Source organism: Mytilus edulis, chromosome 2 (assembly GCF_963676685.1).
Source record: "Mytilus edulis chromosome 2, xbMytEdul2.2, whole genome shotgun sequence".
In the NCBI taxonomy this organism is placed as follows: domain Eukaryota; kingdom Metazoa; phylum Mollusca; class Bivalvia; order Mytilida; family Mytilidae; genus Mytilus; species Mytilus edulis.
This window is the reverse complement of record NC_092345.1, coordinates 18,009,773-18,027,763: the sequence shown is the minus strand read 5'-3', so window position 1 is coordinate 18,027,763 and position 17,991 is coordinate 18,009,773. Positions and strand designations below refer to the sequence as shown.

General features: G+C 29.7%; 1 protein-coding gene across 1 annotated transcript; it reads right to left on the bottom strand.

Annotated features, from left to right (window-relative positions):
* Window positions 1–36: 36 nt before the first annotated feature.
* Window positions 37–17,977, bottom strand: LOC139511615 (phosphatidylinositol 4-phosphate 5-kinase-like protein 1). Its single transcript, XM_071298527.1, has 12 exons — window positions 17,895–17,977; window positions 13,563–13,835; window positions 12,979–13,044; window positions 12,209–12,366; window positions 9,694–9,762; window positions 9,116–9,206; window positions 8,631–8,726; window positions 8,292–8,364; window positions 7,487–7,643; window positions 5,734–6,433; window positions 2,783–4,424; window positions 37–748 (listed from the first exon to the last, which is right to left on the bottom strand). Exons 2-10 carry the CDS (start codon window positions 13,770–13,772, stop codon window positions 5,986–5,988), a joined length of 1,368 nt encoding a protein of 455 aa, XP_071154628.1. The 5' UTR covers window positions 13,773–13,835; window positions 17,895–17,977; the 3' UTR covers window positions 37–748; window positions 2,783–4,424; window positions 5,734–5,985.
* Between the last annotated feature and the right edge of the window lie 14 nt (window positions 17,978–17,991).

The following is a 17,991-nucleotide window of genomic DNA, read 5'->3' as shown; positions in this document are numbered from 1 at the left end:
ACACTGTATATATATATTAAAAAATAACACCCAAGATTTCTATCACAGATTTATTATGGTATAAAACGGTAGAAAAATAATTCTGTTTGCTTACTTCAACATTACAAAAAAACGACATAAATCAACAACTTAACAAATTCAAATAAACTAAAAATGTCAATCAAAAGTAACAAGCATGTTTTTACAAAAGAAATAATATCATATCAATATTTAACAAAAAAGTTAGATTTAACAATATCACAAAATGCATAACACAAAACATTTCTGCTATTTTTTACATAAAATTGTACATTGATGCAGTGAGCAAAGTCCTCCTAACTGCAAATTTATGTACATGTATACAGAAAAAGATGATAAAACTTTGGGCCACAGTGTACAAAAAAGGAAAAAGAAACTCAGTCTGACAAGAAATCTGCTGGATTCAATTAGTACTAACAAAAGTAAGTTCATCTTGTTGTATTTCAAAATGTTTTTTTTTATGTTTCATGTACTAATAATAAATGTCATTTAATGATGTTTATTTATTTTGCAGTCAACCTGTTTCAAAATAACAGTTTTGTAATATTTGCAGTCTGTCTATTTCTATTGAAATGTTATGTAAATTCAAAGTTTCTACCAGAAAAACACACAATTTCTATGACAAACAATTCATTACAGAGACGTCTGCAATAATAACTAAATTAATATGCCTGTCAAAGAAGAAAGTTCCACAACTCCTCAATGCCATATCAGAAATTACAATCAAAGCCTTAAAGGCTGTAAAAGCAATTGCTGTCATGTTAATGTTTGGGGACTTTTATTTTTCATCCACATATATATAATAATTAAACCTGACATGAGTGTTGTCTAGTTAGAAGTAAGAAGGTTTTAACTTTATATAAATAAAAGACTTTAGCAGAAAGTCATTTTTAATATGTTTTATATTTCACAAGGAGACAGCACGTTTACCAGGCTATTAAAAGTTGGGGTCAAATATACATGTGCTGAAACATATAACTCAAAAAGAAATCATCATGGATTATCCCCTGGTAGTGTTTGTAACTGGGCAATAATTTCCTTTATTGATTTAATTTTAACAATTTTCATTATTAATTTATATTTAACCATTAACACAAATGATTAAGTTAAAACATTTCAACTTTCCAGACGCAAATGTTAAAAAACAGGAAAGAAATAAAATATCTTACAAGACATAAACATGTAAAGAATAAATATATATTTCAGCTTAATAAAAATATTTTCATAATGGTACTTTGTCATCATTTTTAAAACTAAGTTCCAAACATTATTGCTCAGTTGATATACATGTATGTCCTTCTGATGCGGTACGAGCACAGGCACTTGTTTCTATCCTAAATAGTTTTATATGGATAGCCGACCTTCCTATGGATAGAAACAAGTGCATGTGGGTACGAGATAACTATAATTCTCATGCAATCCCGAAAAGGGGGGGGGGGGGGGGGGGGGGTCATCACAGACAAACATGACATAAAATCGTTATCACTGATGTATTGTTTAGGGCCAGTTGAAGGACGCCTCCGGGTGCGGGAATTTTTCGCTGCATTGAAGACCTGTTGGTGACCTTCTGCTGTTGTATGTTTTTCTATGGTCGGGTTGTTGTCTCTTTGACACATTCCCCATTTCCATTCTCAATTTTATTATACGAACAAGAACAAACAGCTCTACGTTGCTTTGACATTTATCAATTTTCAGGAAACATTGCGAAAAATGATCTTCAATATTTCGAAAACATGTGAAATAAAATTGCTAACACGGTGGACTGTCGAGTGTCAACAAACGTAGTAGAGTAGACTAGCTGCGGAACCGTAGCTCTTAGGTCCTTATGTTATTTTTGACTATTTGCGGACCATAGATCCGCAAATAGTCAAAAAATAACCGTTAAGGACCTAAGAGCTACGGTTCCGCAGCTATGAAAAGATGAGGATAATGGTTTCATCTGACATTTGTTATGCATTCCCAGTTTTGATCATGATATTTAAAAAGACGTTTGGTATACTTTTTTTCAATCTATGTAACTAGAAAATTCCAAATTGAAATATCTCTTCATCTGGACCGACTTGGCATCTACTACGTTTGGACGGGTCCATTTCATTAGTAAGGTGATCGATAAATATTACGGAGTTTGACAGAAAAGGAAAACGAACTTATTGTTATGTGTTTTCAACAAGGGTTTCGTTCCGATAAATTATTTGCGCAAACAAAGTTTGTCTATTTTTAGATTACAGGTAATCATTTGACATTACGCATTAACCTGTGTAGTGATTTTGATTTTACGATAAATGTATGAATGAACGATAATTTTATGAATGAACAAGAGCACCTGACCTCTTAAAGAAACACAAATTAAACATATAAAACCGTATTTAATAGGAGATAATTCAGTTAAATTTTCAATACTAAATCAACAACTGAAATGAATCCATATTTTGTTGAAACATCGTACGAACGGCAGAAAACGGAATCGCAGTTATAAAAATGTACTTTTTTTCACTCGGACTTCTATGTTATTTGATAGTCAAACGGTTGACCCTTTAAATACAAAAATACATCTACAAAAACATATTCTGAAACTTCTTAAATCCACTAACGTTTTTTTAAAGTTTCAAGCTATGTATTGCATTAGAAAACATACATAGGTGTTAAAGAATGACAGACCAGGAGCCTGTTTAACAAAATACTATGGCTTGATATGGGCGGAGTCTCTGATCTGGGTCACAAAGATGGCCATACGCGATAGCATAAAAGCAATTGCTTTAAAAACTAAAGAGAGGCTACTTTGATAAATTAAAGCACTTTTTAGTAATGACTGAAATAACCCCTTTTTTATGAAGAAAACCCCATAACTTGGAAAAGTAAAATACAAAATTTATAAAAATAGAAAGGGTGCTTATGTCAATAGATATAAACAATTCACCAAAGTTGCATGACAACTGCTCAGAGAATTTTTGAGTTATTGTCTAAAAACTGGTAAATCAACCTTTTTTAATGAATAAAACCGCGTACTCGAAAACATAAACTTGAAATACATTAAAATTGAAAAAGGAGTTCACATCAATAGATATGAAAAAATCCATCAAAGTGTCATGCACAATGGTTAGAGTATTTTGATTTATTGTCCAACATGATGATGACAGACAGAAGATGGACAGACAGACAATGGTGTACCATAATACAATTTATACATAAGATATGTTTGTAAAATTAAGCATTGAACAATTTACAAAAGAACTAAAACTGACTAAAGTGTAATTGGCTTGCTGCCTTAATGGAGAATAGACTTCACATTTTTATTTTATTCAAACTCATACCACTTAAAGCTGTGGTACCTAGTCTAGAGTAAGCAAAAACACTTAATTAAGTTCCATATCATTTTAACAATACAAAGGTCTCACTCTAATTGTAACTAATAATTAATGCTATAAAGTTTGGATTCATTTATTTTTGTGGATACCACTATTTGTGGATTGGGTAAAAATTGCTTTTTTCGAGGAAGTTGTTTTTCATGGTTTGGTCAAAGTCTGCATAAAAGCTAACAGAAAATGTACACTTTGTTGAACATTTAAAAATGGGGTTCATTTTACCCACAGACAAAATTCACAAAAGTTGGTAACCCACAAAAAATAATGAAACCACAGTTATTTTATCACAGTTTTTTGTTTACTCATCACATCATCATGTACATGGTCCATAAGACCTCTATTTAGTGCTATTAAAAAAACTATCATGCATGTGTTGTTTTTCACAAGCAATCAATTAGTTATCTGAAAGTAAATAATTTTTGCTAAATGATCTGAATTCAACTTTACTCATTGATATTAGTCTCACATCACAAAATGTACAAAAGATAACTTAAATATAAAGATTGGTCCATAATCAATGACCAGTTCGTTAGAATATTTTATATAATTGCCCAAACACATGAATCACCTCAAATGACATAATGGTTATATGTCATTTGAGGTGAAAAAAATTATTGCTGTAAAAAAAAAATGCCTGAATAGACAGATAAAATCTGGATATGCCACCACCTGTGGAATGACCAAAATAAAAGCAGACAATTACCGGTACATTTTCAATTTAATTCTCTTTGTTCATGTGCTGTTATTCCATTCAAATTTGTTTACAAAAAAAAAATGGACACTGTTCATTCATAAAACCAAAATCCTCTAAATACATATAGGCATTCAAAATATGTCTGGACTACTGTTGGATTTCAGAATGACAGATAATGGTACCAAGACTTCCTTTTACCAATGAACTACAAGTCAAAAAGGAGAAGAGAAATCTTTCTGTCTGTTTTATTTTAAATAACTAAGAAATACTCAGTAAACTCTACTTTGGATGTATTCCTATGTTTCTATTTGTTTTAATTTTATTCAATTGTAATGTCCCTCCTACATTTACTGTGCCTAACCGATCACCTTTGGGGTATTATAATACCTACAGTGTTACCTGGATAAAAAATTGTCAACACAATTTGTCCATTTAAATTATACAATAGGTATTGTGAGAGCTATAATCAACAGGTGGTCATTTAACTACCTGTAGATTTACCTGGTTGTTTAAATTGACAGAGTTAATTTAAATGACTGATAGCTAGCTTGCTTTCCTCATGTCCAATGTCCTGAATGGACTATTCTATTTAGGTCTGGGACATTTTACATTTAATACACAATTTGTTCTTACTAATAAAGATAATTATTGTAAAATTTTTGTTTTGCTAACAATCACAAATAAATCGTTGCTGGTAAATCCCACTTTCATAATGAAGAATAAAGCACTGAAACTTCTATTCACTAAGCCATTTGTACTTTTTTTGATATATTGAAAATAATTTTTTCACAGTAATTCCAATTGAAGAAGATCCTGAATATTAAATGAAACTAAGCATCACTACTATTCCATTTCAGGAATCATATTAAATATAACATGAAAATATATCCCATTAGAAAACACCAAGCCACACATAATTCATCTTGTAGAATAATTCACAATTAGATGGGCTATCCAAAAAAATCCATTTCACAAACACTTTAATTCCATATCAGGAATCAGAAACTTAAATATATCCCACATAAAAACACCATGAAGCAAACATATTTCTCCATTTTTTATAAACTAAATTCACTGCTTGAATTTCCATCTTCACTGTAAAGAGACACAAAAAGAAATGGCTTAAAATGTCCCATCTCTAAATAGAATAGTCTATTCAGGACATTGGTCATGATACATGAGGAAAGCAAGCTAGCTATCAGTCATTTAAATTTTACCTTTTAGTGATTTTTTTTCACTGGGATGTTAAATGACCACCTGTTGATGAGCTCTCACAATACCTATCATACAATTTAAATGGACAAGTTGTGTTGACAATTTTTTATCCAGGTAACACTGTAGGTATTATAATACCCCAAAGGTGATCGGTTAGGCACAGTAGAAAGAACAAATAGTGTATCAAATGTAAAATGTCCCATACCTAAATAGAATAGTCCATTCAGGACATTGGACATGAGGAAAGCAAGCTAGCTATCATTCATTTAAATTAGCTCTGTTAAAAACAAACCAGGTAAATCTACAGGTAGTTAAATGACCACCTGTTGATAATAGCTCTCACAATACCTATTGTACAATTTAAATGGACAAATTGTATTGGCAATTTTTTTAACTGGTCAGGCAATAGGTAATTCACTACCACAAAGGTGATTGGATACCCACAGTAACAAGGCAAAAAAAATTGGAAACACTATTCATTCCCTTTGTGCATTTACAATATATTTTATAACATTTCCTACTCAGGTACAGTGCATATAATCCAAAAAACTTTATCACTTCTGGTTTGATTTATTTTTCCAAAACTAAAAAAAAAAATATCAAACTGCAATTTTGATTATGATTTGCATAACTTTATGTGCATATGTAATTCGTAAACCTATATAATAAAAAATAAATATGCATTATTTTCTGCTCTTATACAGTACCCGTAGTTTTCTCCGTAATAAACTTCACAAAACGTTCTGAGTATACATCAGGTGGAACAGTAGAATGATCAGTTGAACGATATTTCAAAGTTTTAAGAACTCTTCCTAATTGCTGTCTACATTCATATTGCGTAAAGAAGTCAACTATACCTAAATAATACCTATATTCTGATCCATTTATCACATGCAATGGATTTTTACAGTTCAACAACAACCTTCGGTTAGATGTTTGTTGAAAACTACCATTTCCAGGGTCCTTTATAAAGTCAGGCACTGTATAAATACTTTTGTGTCCTTGATAACTAGTTTTTCTTTGAGCCATTTCTATCTGCATGCTAGAACTATTTTGAGGATTATCTCTGTCACTTTCTTCTGGTAAGTCAGCACTTAAATTTTCCAAAGTATGTTTTGGTAGGCCACCTGTTATGGCGTAAGACCTTAAAAAAAATAATAGTATGATAATTAACAAGTTAGTTTTTTTTATTCGAAATTATCTCATCTTCAACAGAAAATATCAGCTGGATGTATGTGTGTATTTTACACCTATCAAATGAATTATGACAGTACTTGTTAGATTTCATTAGGATAGAACCTTAGAATATTTAAAATCTTTAAGTACAGGCACTTCAATTTTTCATGATAATGACAATTCTGTTTTGCAAGACTCTTACTAGGGAATGCACTCCCAAAGGCATGAAATTGAATTCTTAATACCATGAATATTTTCAAACTATCTTAACAAATTTGAAAGTCAAATAAAATTGTAAACCCATGGGTTTATAGCTTGCATAATAGTTGAAAACAAGAATGTGTCCAAAGTACATGGATGTCCCACTGGCACTATAATTTTCCATGGTCAGTAGACCGTGAAATTAGGGGTCAAAACTTAAATTTGGCATTAAAATTAGAAATATCATATCATGGGTAACATGTGTTCTAATTTTCAAGTTGATTGGACTTCAAATTCATCATAAACTACCTTGACGAAAACCTTTAACCAAAAACTTCAATCTGAACTTCTCAATATCATTTTCTATGTTCAGTGGACCGGGAAATTGGGGTAAAAACTTTAATTTGGCATTAAAATTAGAAAGATCATATCATGGGGAATATGTGTACTAAGTTTAAAGTTGATTGGACTTCAACTTCATCAAAAACTACCTTGACCAAAGACTTTAACCTGAACTTCGCACTATCATTTTCTATGTTCAGTGGACCATGAAATTGGGGTCAAAACTTTAATTTGGCATTAAAATTAGAAAGATCATATCATGGGGAATATGTGTACTAAGTTTAAAGTTGATTGGACTTCAACTTCATCAAAAAACTAACTTGACCAAAAACTTTAACCTGAAGCGGGATGGACGAACAGATGAACAGACGCACAGACCAGAAAACATAATGCCCCTCTACTTTCCTAGGTTGGGCATAAAAAACAATTGAAAAATCCTGTCACATTTAGCCCATGCTTCATATTTAAATCGCAGTACCTTTTAACTCTAATAAAGACATCACTGACTGAATCTTTAACTTCTGAACTTGAGATTTTATGTCGACCAATTAATAAACTGTAATCCTGAACACCAACTTGACGTAGAAAATCTGCATCTATCTGTAGTTGTCGTAGAAACCATGCTTTCTGAACACCTTCAAAGTAAATGTATTACATATGTAATTTTGTAGGTAATACAATTTTTTTTTTAAATGAACCAGTTGCTTTCATTACCTATAAACATGAGTACAGAAATATATGATACTTAACTGTTGGAAACAAAAAAGCAAGTGTGCTTACACAGAAATGTCTAGCCTATTTTACTGATCATGATCAAAATATGACGAAATTTTCATGTAAAAGATTTTACAAGTATCACATACACTTAAAATGATCAATTATCAATGTAAAGAAAGGTCAGCTGAACTGTGTCAGGCAGATGTACATTTTACAATAATTACTTACAAACTGCTCATAGTATTTGAGATCAAACTAACAAAGAAAACTTAACATTCCAAAGTTGAATTTCAAACCTTAAAATGTTTTTTTAATATTTAAAAATATAATATTGTGAGAAAAGATTTTTAAAGTATCTGTTTAATTTAATCACAATTATTTTAGACTTGAGATTAGTCAGAGACTTACATAATGCATTGACACCAATCTGAAGATGTAGACTCAAGATTTCTTCTTCTTATTTGTGTCGTTAAGTTACCATTTCATTGACTTTTAACTTGATTTGTGTAATATCTCTTTTATCATATTAAGCAGCATTTAACATTTTTTTTTGTATCAATACTTACCAAGATCAACAGTTTCATCAAGAAAATTCACATCTTTTAATATTGTTAAAATATTCTTATCAGAGCAGTTGGGCTGAAATATAAGTTAAATCTTCAAAAGAACTTTATTTTAGTACATGTATATAATAATAAATCATTTTGTTCCACATAAAAAATAAAAAATTATATTTTTCAATAGGTTCAGTGTACTGCAAAATTCTTTTTCAAATTCCTAATTTGGCATTTACTTTTTATAAGTTCACATCATAATGAACATGTACACTAAGTTTTAAGTTAAAGTTGCTTTGATCACAACTTGTAAACTACCTTATACCAAAACTATGTTTCAATATACTATACCTTTTGATATCTATTTTTTAGACAACCTTTAATATCAAATCTTGTTTCAATTCTTTGTGGAGGGTAAAATATATTCTGCATAGCTAAAAAATGTGTCTGAAATTTAGAAGGAAAATAAATTTAGGTAAAATGGATTAAAGTTTTATCAACTTGACACTTTTCATTTTAGTACATTTATCTTAAACTGTTTGCAATACTATACTATGAAAGAAACAAGATTACCCTTTTGGTTTAAAAATATCATATTTGCAGTAGTTAAAGCTATAGTACTTGTATGAATTAGATCTTTAACATTGTCAAGTTAAACCAATTTAACCAGTATGCCCACTTGATCCTAAAATTCAGCTAGGAAAGTCGAACTAGGGTTAATTTTGCTTAAAATCTTAAAATCTGACAATATTCAAATTTCTATGTAGTATGTACATTTCTTTTAAAGTCTGAATACCTCAACTCTATTTTCATTCCTATATAAATTACCAACTAACCTTTGGAAAACCAGGGCCTTCTAATGAGTAAACTCCAAGAAATTTGACAATGAGTGAATGTGGATACAACTGAAAATGGTCTAAATATTCTCTAAAATACAAGAAATAATCATTAAAACACAAGAAATATTCTCTAAAATACAAGAAATAATCTATAAAATACTTCTTTATTAATGTTATAAGTATCATTAGTACCACATACTGTAAATACAGAAAAAAAATGTGTGCATTTATTATTTATTATTGTCCAAATTTTTAGACTAAAACACGATTTTTATTTTTGTGATATTGAGAAAATCACGTTAAATTCATTATATAAAAAAAAACAAAATGCAAAATTGAATTATTGCGATTACAATCCTGTCATATTTTTCGCAATAATTTCTGAATTTATATACAGTTTCTTAGTCTCTTACTGAATATAATCATTACAAAATAGACAAAATGGATTTTTTCACTCTGGTTGATAGTTGTCTATTTGTCATGAGATTTTGTTAGATTAACTTTTTTTTAGATATCATAATACAAAATATTTTGCAGTTAAAAGAACATGCTGTAAGTCTCTAGTAAATACTTACGACAAAAATGATTTAAAAATATCTATATTATGTGTCTTGTCTGTTTTCAGTATATATTCCTGGTCATTGCTGAAAAGATTGATTAAAAATGTAAACATATGAAAATATTTAATCATAATTTTGCTTTACCAAAATGTTAAAAGTAAAAATTAGAATGATTCACAGACCACCAGTTTTAATACATAAAAGTATTACAAACCCAGAAGCAATACAAGCTTGATAAAAGCTTTAAGGAGGCTCGAGGGTATAAAAATTTCAGAAAAAAATTAAACATTTGTTTTTCATTACAAATTTTATTTTTAACCTTTTGTAGTTGTTACTTTATCATATGGTACAAAAAACATTCAAAACAATTAATTTGTGTTGGCCCCAGATGACTTTTAAAAAGTAAACATCATTGAAAAAGTTCCAAATTATCTCCCTTTGGTGGAAAAATGCCATTTTTTGGCTTTAAAATTGAAATATCTCTTTTAACTCATCGGTGACCTATATTTTTTAATGTAATTTCAATATATGCTGAACTTACACTAAATTATTGTAAAATTTGAGCGATTTCTGTAATAAATTTCCTTTTTTATTTCGATATTACCTTTATTTCTCCTATTAGTTCAACAGAAAAAAACGCTTTTACAAAGATGTATGCTTCTTTCGAAGGCAGATTGTGAGCGCAAATGAACGGTGACCCCATTATTTTAGTTTTATTTTTCTATTAACTATAAGATAAAGTTCATTTATAAAAAAATATAGAGAAATCCTATATAAATGATTTAGACCTGCGAACCTCCTTAAGTCAGATATTGATGATTAAATGAAATATATACATGTATTTACAGTGAGTTGACTGTTAGTGTTGCTCTCCACCAATTGCAATTCATTCAAAATTTTGACCCAATTGCAATTTGTTTTATAAAATCAAATTGTTCAACTGGTCAGAAATTTGAACCAACTGCTGTAGAAAACCACTGACAAGTCATGAAAGTGCAAGGTGATAAAATAAATCATACTTACAATCCTATAAGACTTTTACTCCACTTTAATGATGTTGTGACAAAATTAGTTTATCAGTTTGTATAGTTATATTATATTCATTTCCATGCTAAAGGGGAACTGTTTATTTTGAATTGCTATTAAATTGTTCAAACTAAGCTTTCATATAGTTTTTCTTTCTAAAAGTATTCTATATTTATAAGAATCAGATATCATTTTAAATAAAACATCTTATATTCAGTAAAATATGTGTGAAATAACAATATGCTATTGATAAGTTTTCAGGGGAGATAACCTAAAATAGGCAAGGATTGTGCATGATATTCATATGATGAAATCATAATCTTTCAATCAGTTTAATTGAAGTCTGGAGCTGGCATGTCAGTTAACTGCTAGTAGTCTGTTGTTATTTATGTATTATTGTCATTTTGTTTATTTTCTTTGGTTACATCTTCTGACATCAGACTCGGACTTCACTTGAACTGAATTTTAATGTGTGTATTGTTATGCGTTTACTTTTCTACATTGGCTAGAGGTATAGGGGGAGGGTTGAGATCTCATAAACATGTTTAACCCGCCTCATTTTTGCGCCTGTCCCAAGTCAGGAGCCTCTGGCCTTTGTTAGTCTTGTATTTTTTTAATTTTAGTTTCTTGTGTACAATTCGCAAATTAGTATGGCGTTCATTATCACTGAACTAGTATATATTTGTTTAGGGGCCAGCTGAAGGACGCCTCCGGGTGCGGGAATGTCTCGCTACATTGAAGACCTGTTAGTGACCTTCTGCTGTTGTTTTTTCTATGGTCGCGTTGTTGTCTCTTTGACACATTCCCCATTTCCGTTCTCAATTTTATATTTATAAGAATCAGACATTATGTGAATTAAAACATTTCATATTCAGTAAAATATGTGTAAAATTGCAATATATGTTTGTAGGAAGTTTCCATGGGGGAGATACATGTAATAACTTTTCTTTCAAAAAGTCTTTATTCAAAAGAATAATATTTTAGGTTATCTCCCCTGAAAACTTATCAATAGCATATTGTTATTTCACACATATTTTACTGAATATATGATGTTTTATTTAAAATAATATCTGATTCTTATAAATATAGAATACTTTTAGAAAGAAAAACTATATGAAAGCTTAGTTTGGACAATTTTATAGCAATTCAAAATAAACAGTTCCTCTTCAGCATGGAAATGACTATAATATATCTATACAAACTGATAAACTAATTTTGTCATAACATCATTAAAGTGGAGTTAAAGTCTTATAGGATTGTAAGTATGTTTTATTTTATCACCTTGCACTTTCACATTTTGACTGAACAGTTTGTTCAATATTCTGACCAGTTGAACAATTTGGTTAAATAAAACAAATTGCAATTGGGTCAAAATTTTGAATGAGTTGCAATTGGTGGAGAGCAACACTAACAGTCAACTCACTGTAACATATATTTAACTCCATATAGGAATGTATCTGTTCAAGTATGATCTAGAATCTAAAACTGGCTTCATTATACCCACCTGAGATAAAAGTCCTGTCCACTACGAGAATTACTCATAAATTCCATGTAAGGTAAATCATGTGGAGCTATTGCATTGAGATAATGATCTTCTGTTACACTGACTGCCTGACGGAGAGAGGCAAATACAGCACTGGAATGACTTGTAAATGTAAATTTCTGAAAAAAAGATTTAAAAAATGCAAATAACAATTATTGTTATGAAATCTAAAAGGCTATTGCTTCAAAATATTTATAAAAATAACTGTCTGAGTTAATTGAAACTTAAATCAACCATATTCCGATACAAACATTAAACAGGATGTTACTTGAATATGGTCTTTTGAATTCTGGAAAGTTGAAGAGGGTTAGCAATCCATGCATATATTGTAGTAAATGGTAAAATCTTTCAAAAAAATCATAATTTTCTAAAGTTGTTTCCCTTCCTCCTTTTTTTTTAAATCTGTACATCACAAGTTCAAACACTGATATAGATCTTGGTAGCAAAATCAAATATGAAGAAGCATTATTTCTTTGTTATTAAAAAATCACTGGGGTTTCTATTACTGTTTATTTGTAAAAGTTTGATAGGAAATGTACTGTATCTGTATACCTATACATAACTGTCCTTGTATATCTTTGTAGAAACTATTTTAATACACAATTCTTAATGATTATTGTTTTTAAATTTCATGCTTGTGTGTATTCTAAATAAATAAATAATGGCAGTGTACCTTGTTACCTAAAGTCAGATGACAAATATATATATTCATTTCATTTTAACATACAAACCCTTCCACTTTTAGTTTCCAATTCTTTAATGAATAAGTGATGGTAATCTTCTTGTGCAAGTTCTCTCTTTAAAATAAAAAAAAAATCATTTATTTAAGCAACAAAAAAAAAGAAATGCTCAGAAATAAAGATTAATAAAACACTCATATCAAAACTTGGAAAACCTTTTTTTCTTGGTATAATTTGTCATGAAATGAGTTTTATAAACACTTGATTAATAGTTTTGACACATACAAACATATACTACATAGAAGTTTTGTGGTTCACTTACACCCTTGAAATCCTCAAAATTATTATACAATGTAGTTTAATCTGAATTTCATGCCATGTATATTGATTTCAATAGATTTAGTTAAATTTAATTACGAGGCCATTTTGACCTTTTCACCCTCCTGTTTGTTGATTCCAACTTAGCCCAACTTTCTTATATAGTAATTTTATGTGACTAGTGTGTGAACAAAATGAAATCAAATCTAGAGAAACAGACAAATCTGAAATAGGATATGCTATAAAATTCTTTTCCACACCAATCACTTTCATGATAAAATATATTCCAACTGACTTATACTTCCAAAAAACTTTACCTTAGGTCCAAGTTCTTTATGGTTTAGCATAAGATCTTGTATGCCTTTCCTGAGCATGTTGAGCATTTTGAATCTATGATGGTCCATATCGACCTCAACCACTCCTTTTCTGTTAAGATGTTTACGTAGTCTAACCCAGGCATTGCTACGTCTTGGTTTCCCGTCTGATGAACCAACTTTTTTCCCTCCCGATGGACCAACTTTTGACATAACATTGGATAGCTTATAATAATGCTGGATAACTTTGAAATAGCTAATGCAATGTTATCTCATCTGAAAAAGTCAATATAATATAAGTATATATACAGGTACATACATATAATAAGTATAAAGTAAAAAAAAATACTTTTAAGGAATAAGAAAAAAAAACAAGTGATAATTTCTCTTTATTTAATTTTTATGAAACAAAGGCTCTTTGAATTACTGATAATCCCTAAAATAATTTCAGGGAATTTGTAGAATAATTATCACAATTATGTAAAATCACTGGTCATTTTTAGGGATTTTATATAATCACTAATGACTTTAGTGATTCTACATGCACATATTCCTTGGAAAATCAGGGATTCTACATATTCCCTGATTATACAAATTCACTGTAACATATATATATGCATACTAAACATCATTGACCTACCACTAGGGTTCCCAAAGAATAAATATCTAATCACAATATAATACATTTTTTCTACATGTACATGTATGTAAACTAAGCACAAGTTTCAAAGTCAAAAGACCAGACTGAGGGGGCTGAGCCTAACAATCTCCATGGAAATGAGATGTGCCAATGATAATCACCTGCAAACCAAATATGATAATTGATTTACCACTATGGTTCCTCATAAACTGACCTAGCTTATCACAAACTTAAACCTTGTTCCTCAGTAACAAAAAAAGTCTGGCCTAATCAGAACACATTTTGACATTTTTTCAACTAAGTGCTTTGTCAGATATAATTTGTACTTAAGAATATAATTAAGGTAATATACATGTACTACACATTTCACAGACATAAAAGTAGTTGTGATGTATCTACATGTATTAATACAGAATAACTTTTTTTTGGTACATCACATTTTAGATTAAGATGATATGATGCCCTAAATTATACATTATTTATGTTGAAATAAAAAAAAATTACACTTTTTTACATAATTAACTTTTGTCACCACACCTGATATCACCATTGGCAATTTTGGGCTACTTGATATTTTAGATCCGAGGTTGAGGCCAAGGGGGTTTTCAAGCTTTAAGTGTAGAAAAATGCACAACTTCATCAAATATGGACAATATACAAAAGTGTATATCTAATATGTGCTAACACAGGGGACTAGAAAGCACTTGAATGAAGTGACTTTTTAAACTAATAGTAAGGCTATTGAAAAAGATTCATTTAAGGAGGCTCGCAGGTACAAAAATTTCGGCCAAAAATTAAATATTTGTTTTTTTCATTACAAATTTTATTTATTACACTATTAGTTATTACTTAATGATATGATACAAAAATCAACCAAAAAAATCAATTTGGTTTGGCCCCAGATGACTTTTAAAATGTTTTTATCATTGAAAAAGCTCCAAATTATCTCCCTTTGGTGCAAAAATGCCATTTTTAGGCATTAAAATTGAAATATCTTCTTTAACTCATCGGTGACCTATATTTTTTATTATTGTTTTCAAATAAGCTTAACATAAACCAAGGACGTATAACTAATATACGTCCTTGCATAAACTAAATAATTGTTAAATTTTAGCGATTTCTGTAATTTAGTTCTTTTTTTATTTCGATATTACCTTTATATCTCCTATTAGTTCAACAGAAAGAAGGACATTAACAAGAATGTATGATTCTTTTGGAGGCATTGAGCTTAAATGAACGGTGACCCCATTTTATTATTTCATTTTTCTATTAAGTATAATGATAAAGTTCATTTATGCAAAAATATAGAGAACTCCTATATTAGGGAAAAAAAATTGATTTAGACCCACTATTCCAAAAAAATTATGATATTAATTTTGAAATTCAAGGCCATTATATATTTTGCTTAAAGTGAACCATGGCCTTTTTGAGACAGATTGGAAACTTATTTTGAATAAAGAAAAATAAGTAATTTGATATATTATCACAACTTACTGGTTTTACAAATATGAAATACATTTGTGTATAAGTTTTCGTTCAATTCATTTTTTTTTTTTTAACTTACTCCTTAAAGGGGGGATAACTCTTATTATAAAAAATCTAATATATAATCACTATGCATATAATTTAAAATGAACACAATGAACCATACTTTTATTATATTTTGAAAAAAGCATGATTAAATCTACATTTTGACAATGTGTGAGAAAATTATCTGAGGAAATATATTGTAGTGATGATCCACCTTAACCATGTTTACTGTAATAAGAAAAAAAATAAGGAATATCAAAAGCAATTTAAATTTGAAATAGAAATTAATTACATCTGTGTTCTAAACAAAATTAACTTCTAAAGGTAAATGTAATGGTAATTTACTGACAGAGGTTCAAACTTGTATGATTATGCAATTGCAGGAGTATCAATCAAAAACTTGAAAAATAATAATCTTACCAAAAAGTCAAACAATCAGAAAATTTATCAGGTAAATAAAGGGTCAAGTTTATATTTATCAATAATTTATCACAAATGATGGCAATGACCAGTTGAAGTTTATTTATCATTTAAATAAACATTGATAACCATTACATACATGTATTTATCAATCTATACCAGGTCAGATTAAGCCAGATTTTTCTGCTGACCATACTGATAATAAATGTTTACAGTGTTGTATTTGTGTATATAAGGGGTTCTGGGTGTGGTTTACAGAATAAATAATAAATAAAATGTACATGTACATGTAAATTAGTTTTTAACTAAAATTTTACAGAAGAAGCATTATTTTTGAAGCAAAAGAAAAATGCAAAGAAATTGAGAATATCCCTCTACCATGTCTACCAAGACCTTGTGTAGAGTACATGTACTAGACAAGTTCAAATTGAAAAGGTTCATAACATCAAATACATTTTTTTGTAAATGGAAAAAAAAACCACTTCATTTAAACCAAAAAATCCACAAAAGAATTTACAATTGTGTTTATTTATATGACATGAGATAGAATGTAATATTATTAAGGAGGTTAGTTTAATTTTGCAAAATTTGATCAATAGCTTTACATTTCTTATGAAAATAATCTCAGATTGTATATACATGTATTGCATCAATGGCAAAGAAGACTTTTAATATCAAAGTCAGCTACTGACCGGAGTGACCTCAAGAAACACCACAAAATTTACTCTGAGGGAAAAAAAATGTGCACCTGGTAAAGGTAAACGTTCTGTCCATGTATGGATGCATGGACGTAGAAATATAAGAGATCTATGTATTGGGTATTGTTTAACCTCCGTCTGTGTGCTGATATATCCCTTCATCCGTCAATCCATCCCGTCCAATGAATGTTTTTGTCGCATCTTTCTCCAGAACTTCATTACAAGGATTTCTGAAATTTGGTTTCAGGGTTTGTTAAACCCTTTCCTCCATAATGACGCCTTTTGACGCCTCCCCCTTTACTCTATAATGACGCTTGTGTAGTACCTCAGTTGAAACACTTTGACTACAAATTGTCTGCATCAGACTTAATAAAATGTGTGTCGAATATGAAAAGGATATTCATAAGAATATCCAACTAAAATTTATTTGATTGAATATTTGTTTTTTCGCAATGCATTAATACTTCAAAGCATATTTTCAATATTTTGTTGAAAAATCTTATGTGAATCAAGTATGCAAAACAAAAATTTCAATGGAGGAAAGGGATATAGTGCAAGTCAGCTTTACAGTGTGATGCGTTATCAGATTCATCACGCAACAACTGAACACTTGTATCATTTTACACAACATTGCACAAGATAGTCAAGATGAAAATTTTCTCACATTTTCTCACGAACTACAATACAAGGATTTCTGAAATTTGTTTCCAGGGTTTAAAAAAGCCAGCTTTACCGTGTGTTGCATTTTCAGATTCATCACTCAACAACTCCCTATTTGCCGAAACATTTGAGCAGGGTATCATCAATGAGCAGTAGCTCGCTATTTAACTTGTTTCAAAGACCAAAGATTTGTATAGTATAATGAGTATGTATATCATGTAAGTTACAAATCCTTGTCCTGATGAACTATGTCAATAATAAAAATATACCTAAAATTCTTATATTGTATTACTGTTGAAATTATCAATAAAACAAACAGCTTGATAAATTTTGTTTTGAGAATAAATATCTAATATACGTCGTTGACTATACCATGTCACATATTACCAAGATATTCAATATGCTCAAGATATTGAGTTGAATGAAATACCTGCCGCTTGGAAACATGTAAACAGGAAGTTCTGTTCGAATTTTCTCATTGAAA

Coding starts and splice junctions, on each gene's coding strand:
- LOC139511615 (XM_071298527.1), bottom strand. CDS start 13,772: ATGTCAAAAGTTGGTCCATCGGGAGGGAAAAAAGTTGGTTCATCAGAC. Junction 13,045..13,562: donor ATAAAGAACTTGGACCTAAG/GTAAAGTTTTTT, acceptor TTTATTTTAAAG/AGAGAACTTGCACAAGAAGA. Junction 8,365..8,630: donor TAAAAAATAGATATCAAAAG/GTATAGTATATT, acceptor CTTATATTTCAG/CCCAACTGCTCTGATAAGAA.